We start from the raw sequence: 17,653 nt of genomic DNA on the forward strand, positions 1-17,653 counted from the left end.
ATTTATATTTTTTTTTCCTGAAAGGGCGCACTAACCATTGGTCTGCAATCATTGGTAGTTCTCACTCAAAAAACTACATTCTTTGGGAGTATGGAGGGTATGCTAGTGAAGGAGTCAAACAGGTTGCGGAATTGGGATCCCCAGTCAAGATGGAAGAAGAAATTCGACAACAAGTATGTCTAATTTTATATGTATTTTAAAAGAATAAATTCTGCTTTAATTCAGTCAGGCTGATTAAGCAAATTGTCTGCTTTTAGAGACTCATTCTTACTCTGATTTTTTTATTATTGTTTTTTTAATCTTGAAGACCCACAGAGTTTGTTAAAGGAAAAATCTGAAAATGGCAAGTAGCAAGCTGTTTTTCTTTTTGAAGTGGTGGTCTTTGATGTATGATACATTTTAATGTTAGTTAGTTGGTTTTTGTTTTTTTTTTTTTTTTTCTGGTATTTATCTTACTTGCAGTTAACTGCAGATTTATCCAAGTTAGAACTGTTCTTACAGGAGAGTAAGGTAATATTTGTTGCTGAGTAGGAAGACTTTACATAATTGCACTAATAAAACTTGATGAAACAGGTTTATGGTTAAGGACAAAAGAGCCTTTACATTATATCATCCTACAGGGAATTGGCTTAACTGAGCAGAAATCAATCTTTCAAATAGTTTATAGATGATTTTCATTTTGTTATGTGAAGTAGAAAGCAACCAAATAAAGTAAGCTGGGGTATAGTGATGATTGTTGTTAGGATGTCTATTTCCAAGTACTTGCTAGAAATAGTGCTTATCAGTGAGAGAGAGAGAAGATATAGATACTAACACATGTAACAGTGCTATACATATGATTTCATATGGAAGTATGCCTGGGAGTAAGTGCATGTATAATGCATATAGTTATGATTGCCCCACATAGGAGTGAAAGAAGAAACTGTCCCAACTGGCTTATGGCCTTATACAGACAAGACAGGTATCAAATGGAAACAGCATTCAGTAAGGGAATTTAAGGCAGAAAAGGTGAAGACAGATCTGATTTGCCAGAATCCTTTTCTTTCAGTTCTCTTTCTTGAACCAGGTGGGACAAATACACTGTTGCTTTGATGCTTCATGGGATTGCTTTGCTATTTCACCTTCAGTATACTGTGAGGCGAGATCTTTAATTGAAATGTACTGTTTTAAATGTATTTCTTGGGCACTTTCTACTTCTGTCAAACTTATTGGGAATGAAAGGTTTCAAAATGGCTGAAATTTTAAAGAAATAATGTATTTGGTTTTCAGTAATTCAGCACTCATTTTTTTATAAGGTACAAATTTTCACCAAAATCAAAACAAATACCACAAACTGGGGAAATAGTACTTCATGCTTCAAAGATGATAAAACAAATTATCTTAAGAACAAAGGCTTGTTATCTTTGTGCTAAAAAGCAGAGTACTTCTTCGTACAGTCTTTTCAAGCATCTTATATTGAGAGTTGGTTGCACCTGAGTGTAACTGTATGAAAGTTTGGCTTGCTCCAGAAACAGCAGGGAGGAGGGAAAAGTATAGGATGAAGTGCAAGTAGAGATGCAATTGTGAAAGATCCTGCTGAGCAGTGGTGGAAGAGATAGGGAATTTGAAGGTAAGATGGAAAAGATGAAAATAACTTCTCATTCTGCTTTCCAGAAAATGTGTTCTGTTTTTATGCGCCATACATTTGCAAAAAAAAGAGAGGGACTTATGCACTGGCTTTTGTTCAGAGGTGACTGTGACTTTCAGAGAACGTAATGTAGCTAACTGGCTGCAAATACAGCCAGGCTGGATGGGAGTTTGGTCATCCTGGTCTAGTGGGAGGTGTTCTTGCCTGTGGCAGGGAGTTGGAACTGACTGATCTTTGTTGTTCCTTCCAACCCGAACCATTCTGTAGTGCTTTGAACTTCATGGCTGCTGAGGTCACATATGAAATTAGTAAACGCTGCAGTTCCTTTGAGTGTCAGGTCTACCTGCTTGTGTCAAACCTGCAACAATTCCTGTTTCCCTTGTTAGAATTTACTGTATACCAGTTCATACAATGAGCTGATGTGATGACAAGATACTGCCTAGAAAAATGCGGCATCTCAATGTACACTGTGACATTTTTATTTGACCTTTTTTTTTGTTTTCAGCATGCTTAAGCTTGACTAATATTTTTGAGAAGTGCAGAGGTGAAGTCCTACAACCTGACTACAGAGCTAGTAATTTGAGGAGCTGTTTTGTTGGTGCTCATTGAGGATTTGGTTTCTTCTGTACTTTTTTATTGCAGTATCCTCTACTTGCTTTGAAATCTGGTAGTGTCATTCCTTCCCAACCCTTCCCAAGCAATGTCTGAATCTATTTCCTTCTTCATATTGCACCTGGGACTCAGAAATCTGTTGCAGCTATGTTTGCTGTGCAGCCTATTAGGTGAATACATAGACAAGTACTTAAAAAAACTTAACAGTTTCTGAGGTTTTATTGAGACCCCAAAAATCTGATTGTTTTGATGACGTATTACTAAAAAATTACCGTTCAGGTCTGAAAGAGGAAAACAAAACAAAACTTTTTTGTTAATGAAGCTGTTTCCTTTAAATGGTGCTTTGTTAAGAAGTGCCCTATCAATCGTATCATAAACAAAAGATTCTCAAGCGTGAACGCCTCTGTTCCCCATTTGACAGTCTGCTGAATCATCATCATCTTTTCTCCCTGAGTGCCTTGAATGCTCTGATTTGTGTTGTTGCTGTAAAGAGACTCTGATATTTTTTGCATGGATAGTCATGAGTGCTGCAAAATGGCTTTGTGGTTTATAGTTTACTAGCTTTATACTTTATTTCTCTGGGATAAATTAAAGGAACTACTCAATCTTTGTTGTAAAAATTTTGTTGCAGATTGGAAGGAAAACACAGAGCACAAAAGAGTATTTCTAAAAACAGCCTGTCTGGTGATTGATGTGTACAATAGGATAATTCATGCATTATGCTCCAGGGATTGTTCATGAACAAACATGGCATGGAAATATAATGGTGTGCACTAGAGAATGTTCACCAACCTCTTGTATCTCTGAAATACGTTCATTATCTCAACAGTTTGGTTTTCAGAAAGTCTGGTTTATCCAAAATCTGTTAGCTGAAAAACTACTTGGTCAGAAACAAATAGGAAATATGAAAAGGGAATCTTGCATCTGTATTCTGATTGCTTTGTTTAATAGTGATAATAATAACAATAATAAACTACACTGATTAAAACATGTAGAGGTATAAAATAGAGTGAAGTGTAATGCCCAATGCTATCTCATTGATAGATGCCACAAGAGGAGAAACAGGTAAAACCAGTGACAATCTTATGCCCCTTGGTTTCAGTGTCTCAAAGGAAAACTTAATTGGTTTTGCTTAATTGTGTTAGGAAGAATACTTTATGAAAAATACTGTCGTTTTTTAAAACATGTTTATGGTAAACTAGAGTAAAAAATATTCTGGATTTTGCCATTATCTTCAGGCAATCGGTACCTTCTTCTTATTATTATTATTATTATTTCTTAATGCCTGTTGGCACAGAGATGGCATTCCCTACAGGTTTGGTTTAATTCTCTCTGCAATGTCAGCAAGTGGGATAATTTCTTCCATTCTCTTTAGTGGCTATAGATTAGAGCTGACTCTGCCTCCAGACCTTTAGAAGAGCAAGTTAGATGTTTGTAGATCATTTTTATGTTATTATTTATGTGAGATCAATTTCCTAATAGAAAATTAACCTGAAATAATATCCCAAACTTTCTACAGAATGGGAAAAAACAAACAAAGGAACTTTGGATTGATTCCTATTTATTTATTTTATTTTGAGAAATGGAATTGTAGTATTTCAGTTGAGTAGCTACCATTTCATTACCGGTATTGAAACGCAGCACTGCTTATATCTGTGTAAAAATGCAGTCATTAGGTTTTTCTGTCTCGGTCTAAGAAAGCACCTGAATTGCAAATAAGAGTCTTTGATATATTGTTTGGACCTTTATATTACTTGGCAAACTATTACCGATTACTGAAGCAGGTTTAAAATTGTAATTCTGTAGGGATTTTTTAACTCATCTGTTACTGTCTACTTAGAGAAGTTAAAATTACCTTGTCTGCAAGGGAGGTTCAGTTGAGCGCTTGACAGAACAGCTAAAAATTGAACATGAGCTCTGGAGAGCAGGATACTCCTAATTATGGTTGAGAATAAGGCTACTTTGCGCTTGTGATTGCTGCAGAAATATTTTAGGCTGAGTTCATTTAAAACAGCTAAAAATTGGTGGAAATATGATGGCTTGGCATTCATTGTTCATAGTATCTTAGATCATTTTGCTTTGTGCTACTGCTGAGTTTTCTGCAGCCATTGTTATTTGTGGAAACAATAAGAAATTGGCTGGCTGGGATTTCTCTTTGCCTACCCAAACAACCAATGAATGGCATCCCCCTATGTATCAGGCCCCTCCATTTCATTCCCATGGGCAGATATTTGACATTACAGCTTGTCACAGCTTTTCAGAAACTTGTTTAGGTAATATTAGTGTGACCATGTAAAAAATACAGGTGCTATTCTTTTTTTTATAATTGTCCAAAACCCCTTTAGGTTTCTATGCAAAGTCCATAGAAACTTTTAGTGTGCTTAGAACTCTGTCAACTCGTGAGGTAGTAAAGACCTGTCCCAGGATACATTCTCCATTACTTACAGCCTGGCTGCATGTTTTTAATGCTGTATTTAATCCGATTCCAGATAAATTGAGCTGCTTGACTATAAATTTGTATCTAAACTTCTGTTTGTTCTCTTATATTCCTCTACTGCTTTGCACATACATATCAGTTGTAAATTATAGTGCTTTTTCTTTTTGCCTTTTGAAACTGTTAATAGTAGATTTTTTCCATCCTTTCCTCTTGGAAAATATATCTTGTCTATAATTTCAAACCTTTGGCATTTTTGTAATTATAAGATTTGAAATGCCTTGTTATACTAAATTTCATGATTTTTATCTGAGGACTATTAAAATATTTAACTAACAAACAAAATGTTATTTTTTCTTTTGCCTGAATAGTGATTCATGAGGTCATCACTCTTTAAAGGAAAGCAAGAAAGAGAAAATCAACATGTATTCTTTTGAAGACAGCTTATAATATACAAAATTGAATTTATCTTGCTTGTAGGTTTGTATAAACAAAACGGGCACTGGGTGTTCCTATCAGAATGTTATTCTTTAATTGGATTTATATTGTAAGAGCTTTGGTTGTGCAACTGTTTGGCAATTGTGTTAATCACATCTTAGCTTTATAACTAACTAAACATGTGAACGAGATACCAAAAAGAAGGACTCGGTGTTAGTGGTTTAAAAAGCAATGCATCTTTTTATTATTGTTAAAAGTAAAAAAAAAAAAATAAAAAAAATAAAAAAATGTGAGTTTTGGTGAAAATATCCATGTAAATAGTAGAAAACGTATTACTCAAAGAAATGAGTTCTGACTAGTACAAAGCACCTTAATTTAGTCTAAGAGCCATTAAAGTTGCTCTTGCAAAATTAAGCTTTGACAAATAAATATTAGAATCATAGAATGGCCTGAGTTAACAAAGGACCTCAAAGATCAGCTAATTTCAACCCCCCCCCTGCCATGTGCAGTGTCACCAACAGCCAGACCAGGCTGCCCAGAGTCACATCCAGCCTGGCCTTGGATGCCTCCAGGGATGGAGCATCCACAACCTCCTTGGGCAACCTGTGCCAGTGCGTCACCACCCTCTGTTGAAGAACTTCCTCCTAATAACCAGCCTAAACCTCCCCTGTCTCAGTTTAAACCCGTTCCCCCTTGTCCTATCACTATCCACCTTCATAAACAGCCATTCCTCCTCCAGTTTATATGCTCCCTTGGAAGCATATAAAGTATTGGAAGGCCATGATGAGCTCTCCCTGGAGCCTTCATCATTAGGTGACATATTACTTCCTGGGACAAAACCTGAAAGATCTGATGCACTTTTAGTAGTTCATGCAGTCAGCCAATAGAGATGCATAGACAAATATGTGTTCATAGGAGTACTCTACAAATATTGTGCTGCAAATGATCTCTTATGTATCAGAAGCACAGCCAGGCTGCGTGTTGTTCTTCTGCTCAGAGGGTGGTGAGAGCTGGCAGGCACTGAACATGTTTTGTGCAAACTGTCCTGTGATTGTGGTTATCTGCCTGTTTTACAACACCAAACAAAATACCATTTTAAAGTTTTGTTGAGCTGAGCAAATTAATGGTTTGGTTAATGGTGGCTTTTCCTGTTGTTTAATTTATTTTTGTTTGCTAGTAAACACAAAGGAAAAGAAAAAGGAAATGCTGTGAAATGACTGGAAACATGCTCTGTCCGTAGAGTTGTGAAACACTACAACTACCATTGCCCAGGCTTTGTGGCGTGTCTTTAATCCACTCATATTTGTATTAGGGATGTGCAGGATCAGGCCAGATGCTTTGTGTCTTCTGTCTGCTGCTAACGATCTGCCTGTGACAATAATGGGACAGAATTTTTGCAATCGTGTGATCTAGGATTTCTGGAGCAGTCTGTTGTTGTGCTGCATGGTGTCTAAGCATTTCCTTTGCAAAACTCAGCCTTTGTGACCATGCTACAAAAGGCGGGCATGTGCATCATGCTCTCAGGGACTCTTGAGTGCTGAGGTGCGCCTTGCACTGCAGAAAATCTCTTCAGCTACTTACATCAGAAAATGCTTCTGGATGTTGTCAGCACTGAACAGACTCCTGCTGGGACAGTTTTCATGGGGAACAATTGCAAATTGACTTGAGCATGTTGCAGGTAGCTACGCCATGGCATCTAGGGCCCTTCTCCCTCCCTGTGCTAAGCACCTTGCCAGCGTTCTGGCTGCATGCCCACCTCTGGCAGTCTCAGAAACAGGCAATTTCCCCCAAGTTAAAGTGGCCTCTGGCCAATGTTTCCATTCTTAGAGATAAATGATTTTAAAGGAGTGCTGTTCTATCAATGCTGCAGCTGTTGTGGGCCTGGCGGGCTGCTGCTGTCCTTGTTTTCTTCCTCAGAGGCTGCTGACAAGGAGCCTTGGCTGCGCTGTTGATAGTCAAGTGGAGGTGACATGGAGAACAAAAATATTGTTCTTTAGCATTATTTAATATTTTATGCTCTTAAATAGCATTTACTATTTGATGATAAAACTGAAGGCTGAAAGCTCTCATCTTGGATTATGAATTCCAGTGGTTTTACACCTCTGTATGAGGCTATATGAGTCTTGGAAGTTTTCCTCTCTGAATAATTACCTGGTTATTGATAATTTGTGTAACTAAACAAGGAATTAATGTTTGAACAGATAGTTCAGCAGTTTTCTTTTAAGTTGCCCTGAGTTGCCTTGCTGCCTATTCTCCTGTTATCACACTGCTAATGCAGAATGAGAAGAAATATGTTTCAGCAAAATCCAGTAATCGGGTTCTATCTGAATTAAAAACAGTCAAACCAGATAGGGATTCTTTTGTTCTGTTTTCTAAGAGAAAACATCTGGGAGAGATGGATTGAGGCGAGGGGAAAAAAAAGAAAGAACACCAAGTTTGGTGTTTCCTCAGTGAATTCTGCTCCATCTTGCAGAAGTAGAAGTATCACATTCCTGCTGTTTCAATGTCTGTAGTAGTTGAAAGGCCCGTCAAAGCTTAAAAATTTTTTCTCCACCTCTTTCATTACTGGCTGGATTCCAGTAAAGCAGTTCTAGAGGAGGGAAACAGCTGTTTCTGCTTCTGATAAATCCATTCATTTGGACAATATGCAATAATTGTAGCTGCAGTACAGACATAAATGTCACTAGGAAACATCTTTTGTTCAAGACGGAATGATTGGATTGCTAGATATTATTTGTTAATTTTGAAGTCCTTTAAAATATCTTGCCTTTTCATTTCCTGCAGTTAGGCTTTATCATACTGTTCTGCCGTCATAAAATTCTTACTATCCTGTGGCAAATTCACCCAGCGGGGAGTTGCAATTAAATGACTTTCAAACTATTTTCTTTCAGGCTATGATTGTAGTATTCTTAAGGCCTGAATGTGTTTGATGCACAGATTCTTGTTGTACTGCTCATGCTGAAGGACTGACTCCATCCAGGCTTGGTCAGAAACTCAGTCTGAGCTGGAATTATTGCTTGCAACTGCTCAGTTTTGGCATGGCAGCTATAAATTCTAACAAGGTACAAGGCATGTGTTCGGTGAATGGCTCTGAGACACCCAGGAACTGTCTTAAAACAACACTAGCAGCATGCACCACCATCTATATCAGTCAGTATTACTAAATAAGATGTTGAGGATGCAGTGATTTTCCCCCCCCTCCAGTTTTTTCAATGCTTTCTGTGTTTTTAATACATTCAGTGCTTCTATTGAAGAATAAATGTCTGTATAGCAATCCTCTATTTTTAAATCCTATTGAAAGGTAGGAGGAAAAGTTTCTTAAGCAATTCTTCTACTATAGTTTTAAGATACGCTTGGACTACATAGTTTATAAAGTTATTTTAAAACACAAAACAGGTTATTGATATTACTTTCAGGTTTGGAGATTGTTCATTGAATGTTTTATAGAAAGATATGCCTATTAAAAAAAAAAAACAAAAAACAAAAAAACACAATGATTTAAGCAGGCATGAGCAAATTTGTACCTTATAGCATTTTATAATGCGTAATGTGAGATGAGGTTTATTGTTTGTATTTGGATATAAATTCCTGTGGTTGTTGAAGGTAGAATGATAGTGTAAAAGGATGGATGATTTTATGAGGACTATCATTTTCAGCAGAGAATAAATCATAACTGCAGCCTTTCATTTCAGATACACTTATGAATTTATTAAGCATACCTACACTTTTTTTTATCATTTTGAGAGGGGATTCTTAACATGAGGGTAAGAGGAAAAAAGAGTAGGGAGAACAGTTGGTGTTTTTGCCTGGAGAGGAGGAGGTTATAAAACATTAACAGAGTTGTAATGAATGTCATCTTTACTTGACTTTGCAGTTGTGGAAGTTGGTGTCTACAAAATGTTTTATTATTTATGTCGAAGCTGCTAAAAGAAGCTGTGCAAGAGACTGAAGACATGTGCTTGTACTTCTAACATGAAAAACACAGAGTCAGGCAAAACATCTGTAAATGCAATACTGATTAACATATATTGACTCTTTTCGGTGTACTTATTTTCTTATTTTCTACATTCAATCTCTAAAACATCAAAATACAGCATTTGATATCAGTGTTCTTCCAAAACAATTTGGTTGCTTCGAACAATCAGCTTGCCACATCACTGCTGTTCCATCTTCACAACTTCAGTTTCTCACGGCTTCCAGTTTCTTGTTTAGAAATACAAGAAAGCAGGCCGTGAATACATAGTAAGAGAAATTCACTGTCTCGAATCTGATTGAGTGTCATTAGCTCTTTCTCTTGAGATATTTTATAAGGAGAGTAGGGTAAGTCATCACTGACTGACTTAGAGCCATGAAGAGTATTCTTCTAGCTTTTGGGTTGAGAAAAGCATTCTGAAGTTTTTACAACTAACTTGCAACCAAGATCTGTTTCAATTGCTTCATTTCTCCTTAGCTTTGAAAATCTACAGTGCTAGAAATGAATGAAAAACTCATAAGTTATTTAAACTTTACAATGAGACTGTGTTGTAATACTACTCAAACAGCTTGCTTTGATGGCAAATTGAAGATGGGTAATTTCTTTTTAAATAGGGGAATTTGAATCCCCCACACACCTTCTTGTAAATACACTATAGAAGTCTTTTCATTTTGCAAATGAAAATGCAATTATTCTGCATTCCATATAAACTGATTTAATAATCACTCCCTAGAAATTAGGGTTTATTATCTGATCCATTAGTAGTGAAATTAAAGTGCTTCCTTTGAAACATTTCCCCCTCCTTTGCTCTTTTTCATGTAAAAGAAGGGATGGAGACTAAGGAAAGAACAACCTTCCTCAAATTTGCATTACAGAATTGCTGCATATCACCTAACTATAAAATATCTTCAGTTGATTTAATTTCACATTACTTGCAAAGTGGACTATGTTGGTCTTTATCAATATCTAATGTGCCTGCCCATCATTGTCAGCCCTGTATTCCCACCTTGGTTTTAGATAGCCTTGTCACAAGCAGAATTTGAGCATTCTTGCTGTCAGGAGCAATGACGTCGCACCAAATCTGTGTATTACATTCATGCTAATGTTGTTCAGAAACAAACAGTACAAGGAATTCTGAGAATCCAAGACTTGAGTTTCCACAGGGTGTCCTTTTGAAGTGGATCTTTTGTGGGTTGTTTGTTTGTTTGTTTACAGATGACTACCTATATTCTATATGTGTGCATGTGAGTCTCACTGCTTTAATGAGAGTTGAGTGAGTGATCCGTATCTTTGCAGCCTGTGTCTTGTTGGATGTAGTCCTAGTGATTTCACAGGGGGAAATGCTGTAAACCTTCTCAGAGGGTGTGTGTGCAGGTTTCTGCACATACTGCTTTTGGGGGGTATTGTCTCAGGTTACCTCCTTCGACACAGCTTTTATTCATAACATTAGTTTGTTAAATAAATAAATCCTATGTGACAATCAGATCTACGTTTCAGAATGAAATTCCGGGGGAAGCAAATGCTTGTTTTATATGAGCTAGCACAGACAGAGCTTACTTCCATCTTTCTCTGTTCTTCTGACAAAAGTAAATAAATAAGAGGGTTCTTTGTCGAATCACATTTAGTTTTGCAGTGCCTTCAGAAGAAGCGTCACTTGGTCTCAGCACTTTTGCAGCGATGTTGATGGAAGACAGACGGAAAGATTCATCAGTACTGAACAAAATAAGGAGAAAGCCTCCTGTGTTCCATAGAAACTCAGTTCTTTTAAATTCTTCCCTTTTGAAAGTTAATTATGTGATTGCTGCATACTTAAGTGCTGAGAAGAACATATCTATAATGAGCAGAATCCAAATAGATTCTTAATGCATCTTTTTTAGCTCTCCCTGTATCTGTGGGTGCTTACTGAGATCATTTACAATAGATTACTGCTACTTTTTAAAGCACTTTGCCTCGCTCCATAATTGATGTATTAGTATATCCCCTAAGCATATTTTCTTGTTCATCTTCACTCCATTAAGATTAAACAGAATGGCCATTAGGTCATAAAGAAATAAAATATTCACTTCACTGCTTACTGTGAAGAATGCTACTATTATCTGTCAAATAAAAGATTAACTTTGCCTTCAGGTACATTTTTAATGGCCTTTTAAATATAGGCCTGAACCACTGTAACATACAGTAATAGAGGAAGGACTTTCTTCATCAGGGAGAATTATCTTAATTAGGTGTCAGCCCCAGAATTTTTTTGCTCAGCTCATGCCCTTAACCATGAAATTCTTCTCTGTGGTTATCTGATTTTGTGACACAGTTGTAATGCAGGTTAAAATTAGGCAGCCAATTTGTACTTTATTACTTGCTGTAGACTTTTTTTATAGGTTTTAATTAAGATGTCAAAGATCATATTCTCTATATATTGCCTGTTCAAATAAGAAATAAGAAATATGAGTTTGTGAAGATACGAAGTAATTCAGTTTTCAGTCTGTGAGCGTAAACTACATTTCCAGTGATACATGTAATCATGGAGAAAACTCACATTTCCCTGTTGGAAATAGAGGCTTGCAGAGAAGGCCTTGTTTCCCTAATTACCTATATTCCCTTGTCAGTTTTCTCCACTGCCCTTCTGAGAAGGGTGGGGGGAGAGGGTGAACAGTGAAGCAGAAACCAGATGCTCTGCTGGAATTCAGAATAAAGGGGGGCTAGAAGGGGGATAGTTAAAGGTAGTTTTCAGAAAATGATTTAGTTAGGTAGAATAACAAGGAATGGAGTTTACAGAAAATGATTTAGTTAGGTAGAATAACAAGGAATGGAGACAGTGGGTCTGGGAGAGCAGATAAGGAGTGAGAACTCCCTGAAACATCTGGTGAGGAGGGGATTAGGGGTTGTAAATAGCAAAAGAGGAGTTGCATCTCCCTGACAAGATGGGCGATAACAAGAGGGGGTCTGCATGATAAAGAATATGTATCAGAATTACGGGACATCATTGACTATGCATGAGGTGTACCTATATCTGTATCACGGTTTTACCAGTTGGTGTGCAAGTTTGGAGGAGCTATCCCCCTTGCACCCAGCGCTGAAATAAACATACCTGCTTTATAACCCATCTCTGGATTATAGAGTTTGATTCCGCAAATCATTTTTCCGCAAATCAAGGGAATGATTCAGATGGTGAAAGTCCTTTTAAAAGCTCATCAAGGTACACCAGTGTCACTCCTATGATCTCTTATGGTTGTGTACAAACAGGCATGAAGGATGCACAGCATCATGATTGCTAAGTGGCAGTATTTGGTGGTTCTCATTGATACTGACAGTGAATTTTGACCTGATGTTGCTGAAATTATTGTACGTTTGGCTGTCGTTCATAATTGTATATGCTTTGTGATATTCCTTTCCCTATTCTATTACTTTTCTAATGTTACTAACTTCTGTAACACTCGAGATCTCCAAGGGAAAAACCACCTTTCCTGAGAAGCCTTGTGTGCTATAATGCTACTCTATGCTTTTACTTAATAAGATGAGCAAAATTGTGATATCTCATCCATTTTCTAATAGCTAGTTTTTAATAAGGAGCTCACTGAAAGATTAAAAGAAATACAGTTTCAATTTTATAATCAGAAATAATCCTTAGCGGATATTGTAAGAAGTTCCTGTACCTTATTTTAATAACAAGTATATATATTGTTAGTTCATGATGAAGGCTCTCCTTGAGTCAGAAACTTAGCACTTAAGTTAACAGTTGTTTTTCTTGGCTGCCTATGATACCTTCCTGAGCACAGGCACAGCACTGCCTGGGAGGGAAGGAAGGAAGGAGCTCCATCCTGCTTCACCTGGTGTTTGGACACTTCCCTCTGCAGTTCAGTGTGCCTTGTCCATTGGTTGGGACACAGCCCCTGTAATGCTTACAGGAAAAGTAAATTTTTCTTTTTACCATTATTTTTTCTTGCATGAAAGTATTCTTACTGACAGGTCCCCCGCTTATTATGTAAAGCAGGTAATTAGCTGATTATTTGTGCTCCACTTAGCAAAGCAATTGGAAATGTATTGTACTTGGCAGTATAGTAGAACAGACTTTAGAAGAGCTTACTCACAAGATGCTTCTCCAGCGTTACCTTTAGTGCCCTGGAATTAGTTCTTATCTTCTGCTGGAGGATAGGTCCCACTATAAGTGACTGATGCATCTCTTTTTGCACCAGAAAATGATAATTTGCCTGGCCTAAGCTTGGAGCTGTGCCCCATCCTGCTTTTAGCCAGAGGCTGTGACAGGACAAGCTGCACTAAGTACCCGTGATCACCTCAGCTGGGCCCTGCTGCAGAGGAGGAGGGCTGGAATTAAGTTAAAAACATAAAATGGAGATAATTTGCTCCTTTGTCAGTTATCTGTAAACATTATCTACCAGCCTATTTGCAGTGTAAAGGCCAAGCAATTTCTTATGTATTTGTCGTGCAAAGTAGAGGAAGTCAGTTCCTTATAGATTTAGGTTTGCTTTTATTTTTCATCCCATCTTTCCTTCTAATGTTCCTATAATTGCACTGAAAAACAATTTAGTAAACTTCATATCAACCTTTTCTGAAATTGTTTTCCAGGCTTCTCTTAACAATCACCTATGCTTCAACCTGTCCCAGACTGTATGCCATTATTTAGTCGATTCTTCTGTACTTATTTTTACAACCCTTCAGAGCTTATAGGCCACATATTCTCTTCTTTCAATAGCTGTTCAAAATTTAGTGAAGGAATTTAGTTGCTGGCCTTTTAGTCATCAATAATGTTTTATGGGAAAACCTTTTACGCCACCTGTTGCCCCTCCCCTCCTCCTTTTATGTTGTTGAAAGTGCAATAAATGAGCTTGCAAGTCTGTTTTCAGTTTTATTTCTGCCTTTGTCTCTTTCCAATATCTGTTTTGGGAAGAATAGGCTTTGGTTCCATTCCTATACATATTATATGTATATATTTTTTTGTTTGACCAGTCTTTGTTGGGAAAGGAAATTGTGCTGTATGTAAATGTTAAATTAACTAGGAAGTTTTTCAAAGTCATATTTATTGCTAGTTTGTTTTGACTGTCCAGATGCATTTCCTTACCCTTTTCCCAAACCCAGTGACTTTAAAGCAACACAAAACAAGCAATACAGGGGAAAAAAAGATCTTCAGCAAATAACAGGTAAATCAATTGCTTTCCATATCTATATGGTCTAAGTCTGTTATCCCATTGATGGAGCAGGAAAAAAAAATAATAAACAGTATTAGAGTTTTGTAATCCTGTGAAATTTCATTTTTCGGTAGCATGAGTGATTGGTTCTTGTACACGGAAGGCAGAGCTGCCTTTGTGTTTGAAGGCACCCCTGTGGGCATACTAGAACTTGAAAGAAAAATGTCTGGAATAAGGATGAGTGAGAGGAGCATTAGCCTTCTTACGTGAATGGAGCCCAAGATTTTGCTTTGTTCTGTTTTTCTGACCTTCTGTTGCTGGCATATAATAATGCAAGTTGTTATGGCTATTTCAGTTAGACGGTTAACCTGGTTGCTGCCACTAGTTTTCCTCTCAGATGAGTTTGCTTGATTTCTATATGACCTACCACAAACCCAAGTTGTCTTGAAGAATTTGGAAGAGCTAAAAAATAGAGTAAAATAAAGGGAAAAGGATGGTGACCACTCTGGGAGGAGGCAGTAGTAGCCTTGCACAAGGCCAAGTCACAGCTGTTCTTGTTGTTGCTCTTACCAGTCATTTATGCTCCTTGAATCTTAGATACCTTTTGGTAAAAGGGAGGTTGCTGGTATGCTGTTTCCTTGTTACTTTGCTAGGAGAGCAAATTAGAATATATTTGTTTAGTACATGCTAGTGAAGTATTGAAGTTGAGCAGTAAAAACGCAGCTTAAAAGTTGTAATTTGCCTTATATGTGACACAGTCCCTTGGTGCCATCATGAAGACACAAATCATTTTCCCACAGTTATGTCCAGTAATCTTCTCTTTTCATAGAAGGTTCTCTAGGCTAAATTGCATTTGTTTTTCAAGAAAGGGAACGCTTGTATTATTACTTCATTACTATCAGTTTGTGAGGCACAAGAAAATAAGATACGTTCCAAGCTGCAGGATTACTCTGTTTTCCTCTGTGGCTGCAGGAGAGAGAATGTATCAGGGCTCCTTGTGGTTGACAGCCATTAAATAGGCATTGGTTACCATTCTTCCGATAGATACGTGACACACACACCAAAGCACTTTCTCTTTGCAAGAGATGAAAATAATGAAATGCACCATGTGCTCAAAAACGGTAACCCCCTCAACCATTCGAATAAGCATATAAGCAGCAAGCATCAGGGCTTTTCTAAAGAAGTGGTACCCTGCTCCCCAAGCCATGTAAAGTGACCAGGAGATGCATCTTTGTTCCTTTTAACTGAATTAATGAAAAATTCAGTCCTCTTCCTTAGACTGCTGACCTCCTGAGTACAGAAGAGAAAGAAGCTGGTGCCCTTCTGGCTCTGATAGCATGATATTAGCAACTTAGTGCTAAACAGATAATAACAAAATAGATTGGGATAATTATTATGAATGTTTACTCCTCTGTGTGGATGTAGTGTTTATAAATTAACTGAAAACACTTACAAATCTGAATAACTAATTGCCCATGATTCTAATGCTTTCAAGCTATTCTAATAAACATTTAGCAAATGCTTTATAAGGCCTTGAATGGGAGTATTTTAAAATCAATGATGCTATTTTAATATTGTTTGTATTGTGTTTATTTGGTCAGTGTCTTTTCCCTTTGCCCCATTTATTTTAGACCACGATCAATGAAGGGAAGGTTTTGGTTTAAGTAGATCGAGATGTGAAAAAGATGTTGGATCTGAGGTTAAAGGGATATCTCATAGGTGAGGGATGGCCAAATTCACGCTCCTGGCTCAGAATACAGGTAGTACAATGTAATCCTAGATACAATCCATACATGGTTCTCCCCTTACCTTGTGGCTTTTTCATCCTCTGGTTTAACAGTAATCGTCTTCAAGGTAGCTCTGCAAGGGATGTGGACATTAAACACATCTGGTCCCTTTCGTTTGTTTGGGCTAGCTCAATCTTCCCAGTCTGTTTGGGTATTTTATCCCTTTTACATGATGAGTGTTCTCCTAATTACCTTTGAAAGTGTCATGCTGGTACTAGCTCAGCAGCACTTAGGTGTTATGGCAATAATGCCCAGCTGTGATGGGCAGATATGAAGCTTGACAGCTTCTCCCATCAGTATCAGCTCATTCAGCTCCACATCCTTTGATTTCCTTTTTCTGTCTCTGGTTTCCTCCAGCCTGGCTGAACTTAAACCTATGATGAGATGAGCAAGGTCCATGGGAGCACTAATGCTTAGGAAGAACCTTGATTGGTTTTTCAGCAGTAGAGATGGAAGTGGGAATCAGGTCTTCAGAGCCCATGTCTGGATTATGCTGGGCTTTTCTTGGCTAATCTGAGACCACACCAGTATTTAAGGGTAACCTTGTGGCTTTAAGGAGAAATGGGAATACTAATGCTTGCTGGAATCAACTTTCAACCTCTCTTCAACCATGCTAGTATCTGTATTTGTCAGGATTGACTCCAATCAGGATGAGCTGGGTTTTTTTTCCCTGTTACTGTGAGGCAGAACCACCAGTGTGGTACTGGTTGATCTTTCAAGTCCCTTGCAATCCAAGCCATTCTAGGGTTCTGTGGCCTCCCCCAAGACCAGACAAGGAAGAAACTAACATAGGTAGGGAGAAAAGCACCAACAGGATTGTCACTAAGGCACGTTTCTTTATTGGCTTTTTGAGGTCCGCATCTAGTGCTGCAATTAGAGCAGCCGCCTGTGGGATGTGGGAGAGTCCTGAGGACTGCTGTCCATTCTTTTAGGGAGATGCCGGGACCCTGCAGGCAAGTGATTCCTGTCCTGGCAAAGTGCTGCACTGCTGCTGCCTGTTCTGGTTTCTTATGCAGCTCCTTCTGAGGCCTCAGAGGAGCAGTGGGTGGTGCACAGGAGCAGAGCAGAAGGGTTGGATATAGATGACATTTAAAGATTCCTTCCAGACCAAGCCGTTCTGTCTTCAGTGCCTATGAGAAAGGCTGCCACATGTTGATGAGATCATCACTTTAATAGCAGCCGTTTATCTCAGAGTGCTCTCTGGAGGTAAACACAATGATCACTTCTGAAGTTAAAAGCGTCATTCATGCTGCCTATCCCCTTAATCCCTTTTGTTGCTGAGGTGGTTTGGTTCATCTGATCTATTTAAATGATAAACATGCGACAGACTGTTTCTTCAAGAATGCCCTTAACACTTATTTTAGCGTGATTTAGGATTCAATTTAGGATTCAACAGCAAATGCAAAAAGGAGAAGAAACAAAACAAAAACCAACCCTCGTTTTAAACTACATCAGACTGGCTGCAGGTATACAGGAAAAGAACCCACAACGTTATTCTTTATGTTGTAGTTGAGAAATGTAAAACGGACATGAAGTTGTTTTGCAAGTGACAAAGAAACCAGTAACGTCTCATCAAGAATGATTACAGATGGCTGCAGTCAGTTTTTATGCTGGAAATGGTGCTGCTTTTTAGGTGGAGTA

General features: G+C 37.9%; 1 protein-coding gene across 1 annotated transcript in view; it reads left to right on the forward strand.

Annotated features, from left to right (window-relative positions):
* The window catches only part of SPON1 (spondin 1), a 168,430-nt gene that overhangs the window by 58,904 nt on the left and 91,873 nt on the right, over window positions 1–17,653 (forward strand). The window contains exon 6 of the mRNA XM_072337217.1: window positions 25–173. Within this exon, the coding sequence (XP_072193318.1) occupies window positions 25–173 (149 nt within the window). The remainder of the gene's footprint in view (window positions 1–24; window positions 174–17,653) is intronic.

Source organism: Excalfactoria chinensis, chromosome 5, assembly GCF_039878825.1.
Source record: "Excalfactoria chinensis isolate bCotChi1 chromosome 5, bCotChi1.hap2, whole genome shotgun sequence".
NCBI classification, from domain to species: domain Eukaryota; kingdom Metazoa; phylum Chordata; class Aves; order Galliformes; family Phasianidae; genus Excalfactoria; species Excalfactoria chinensis.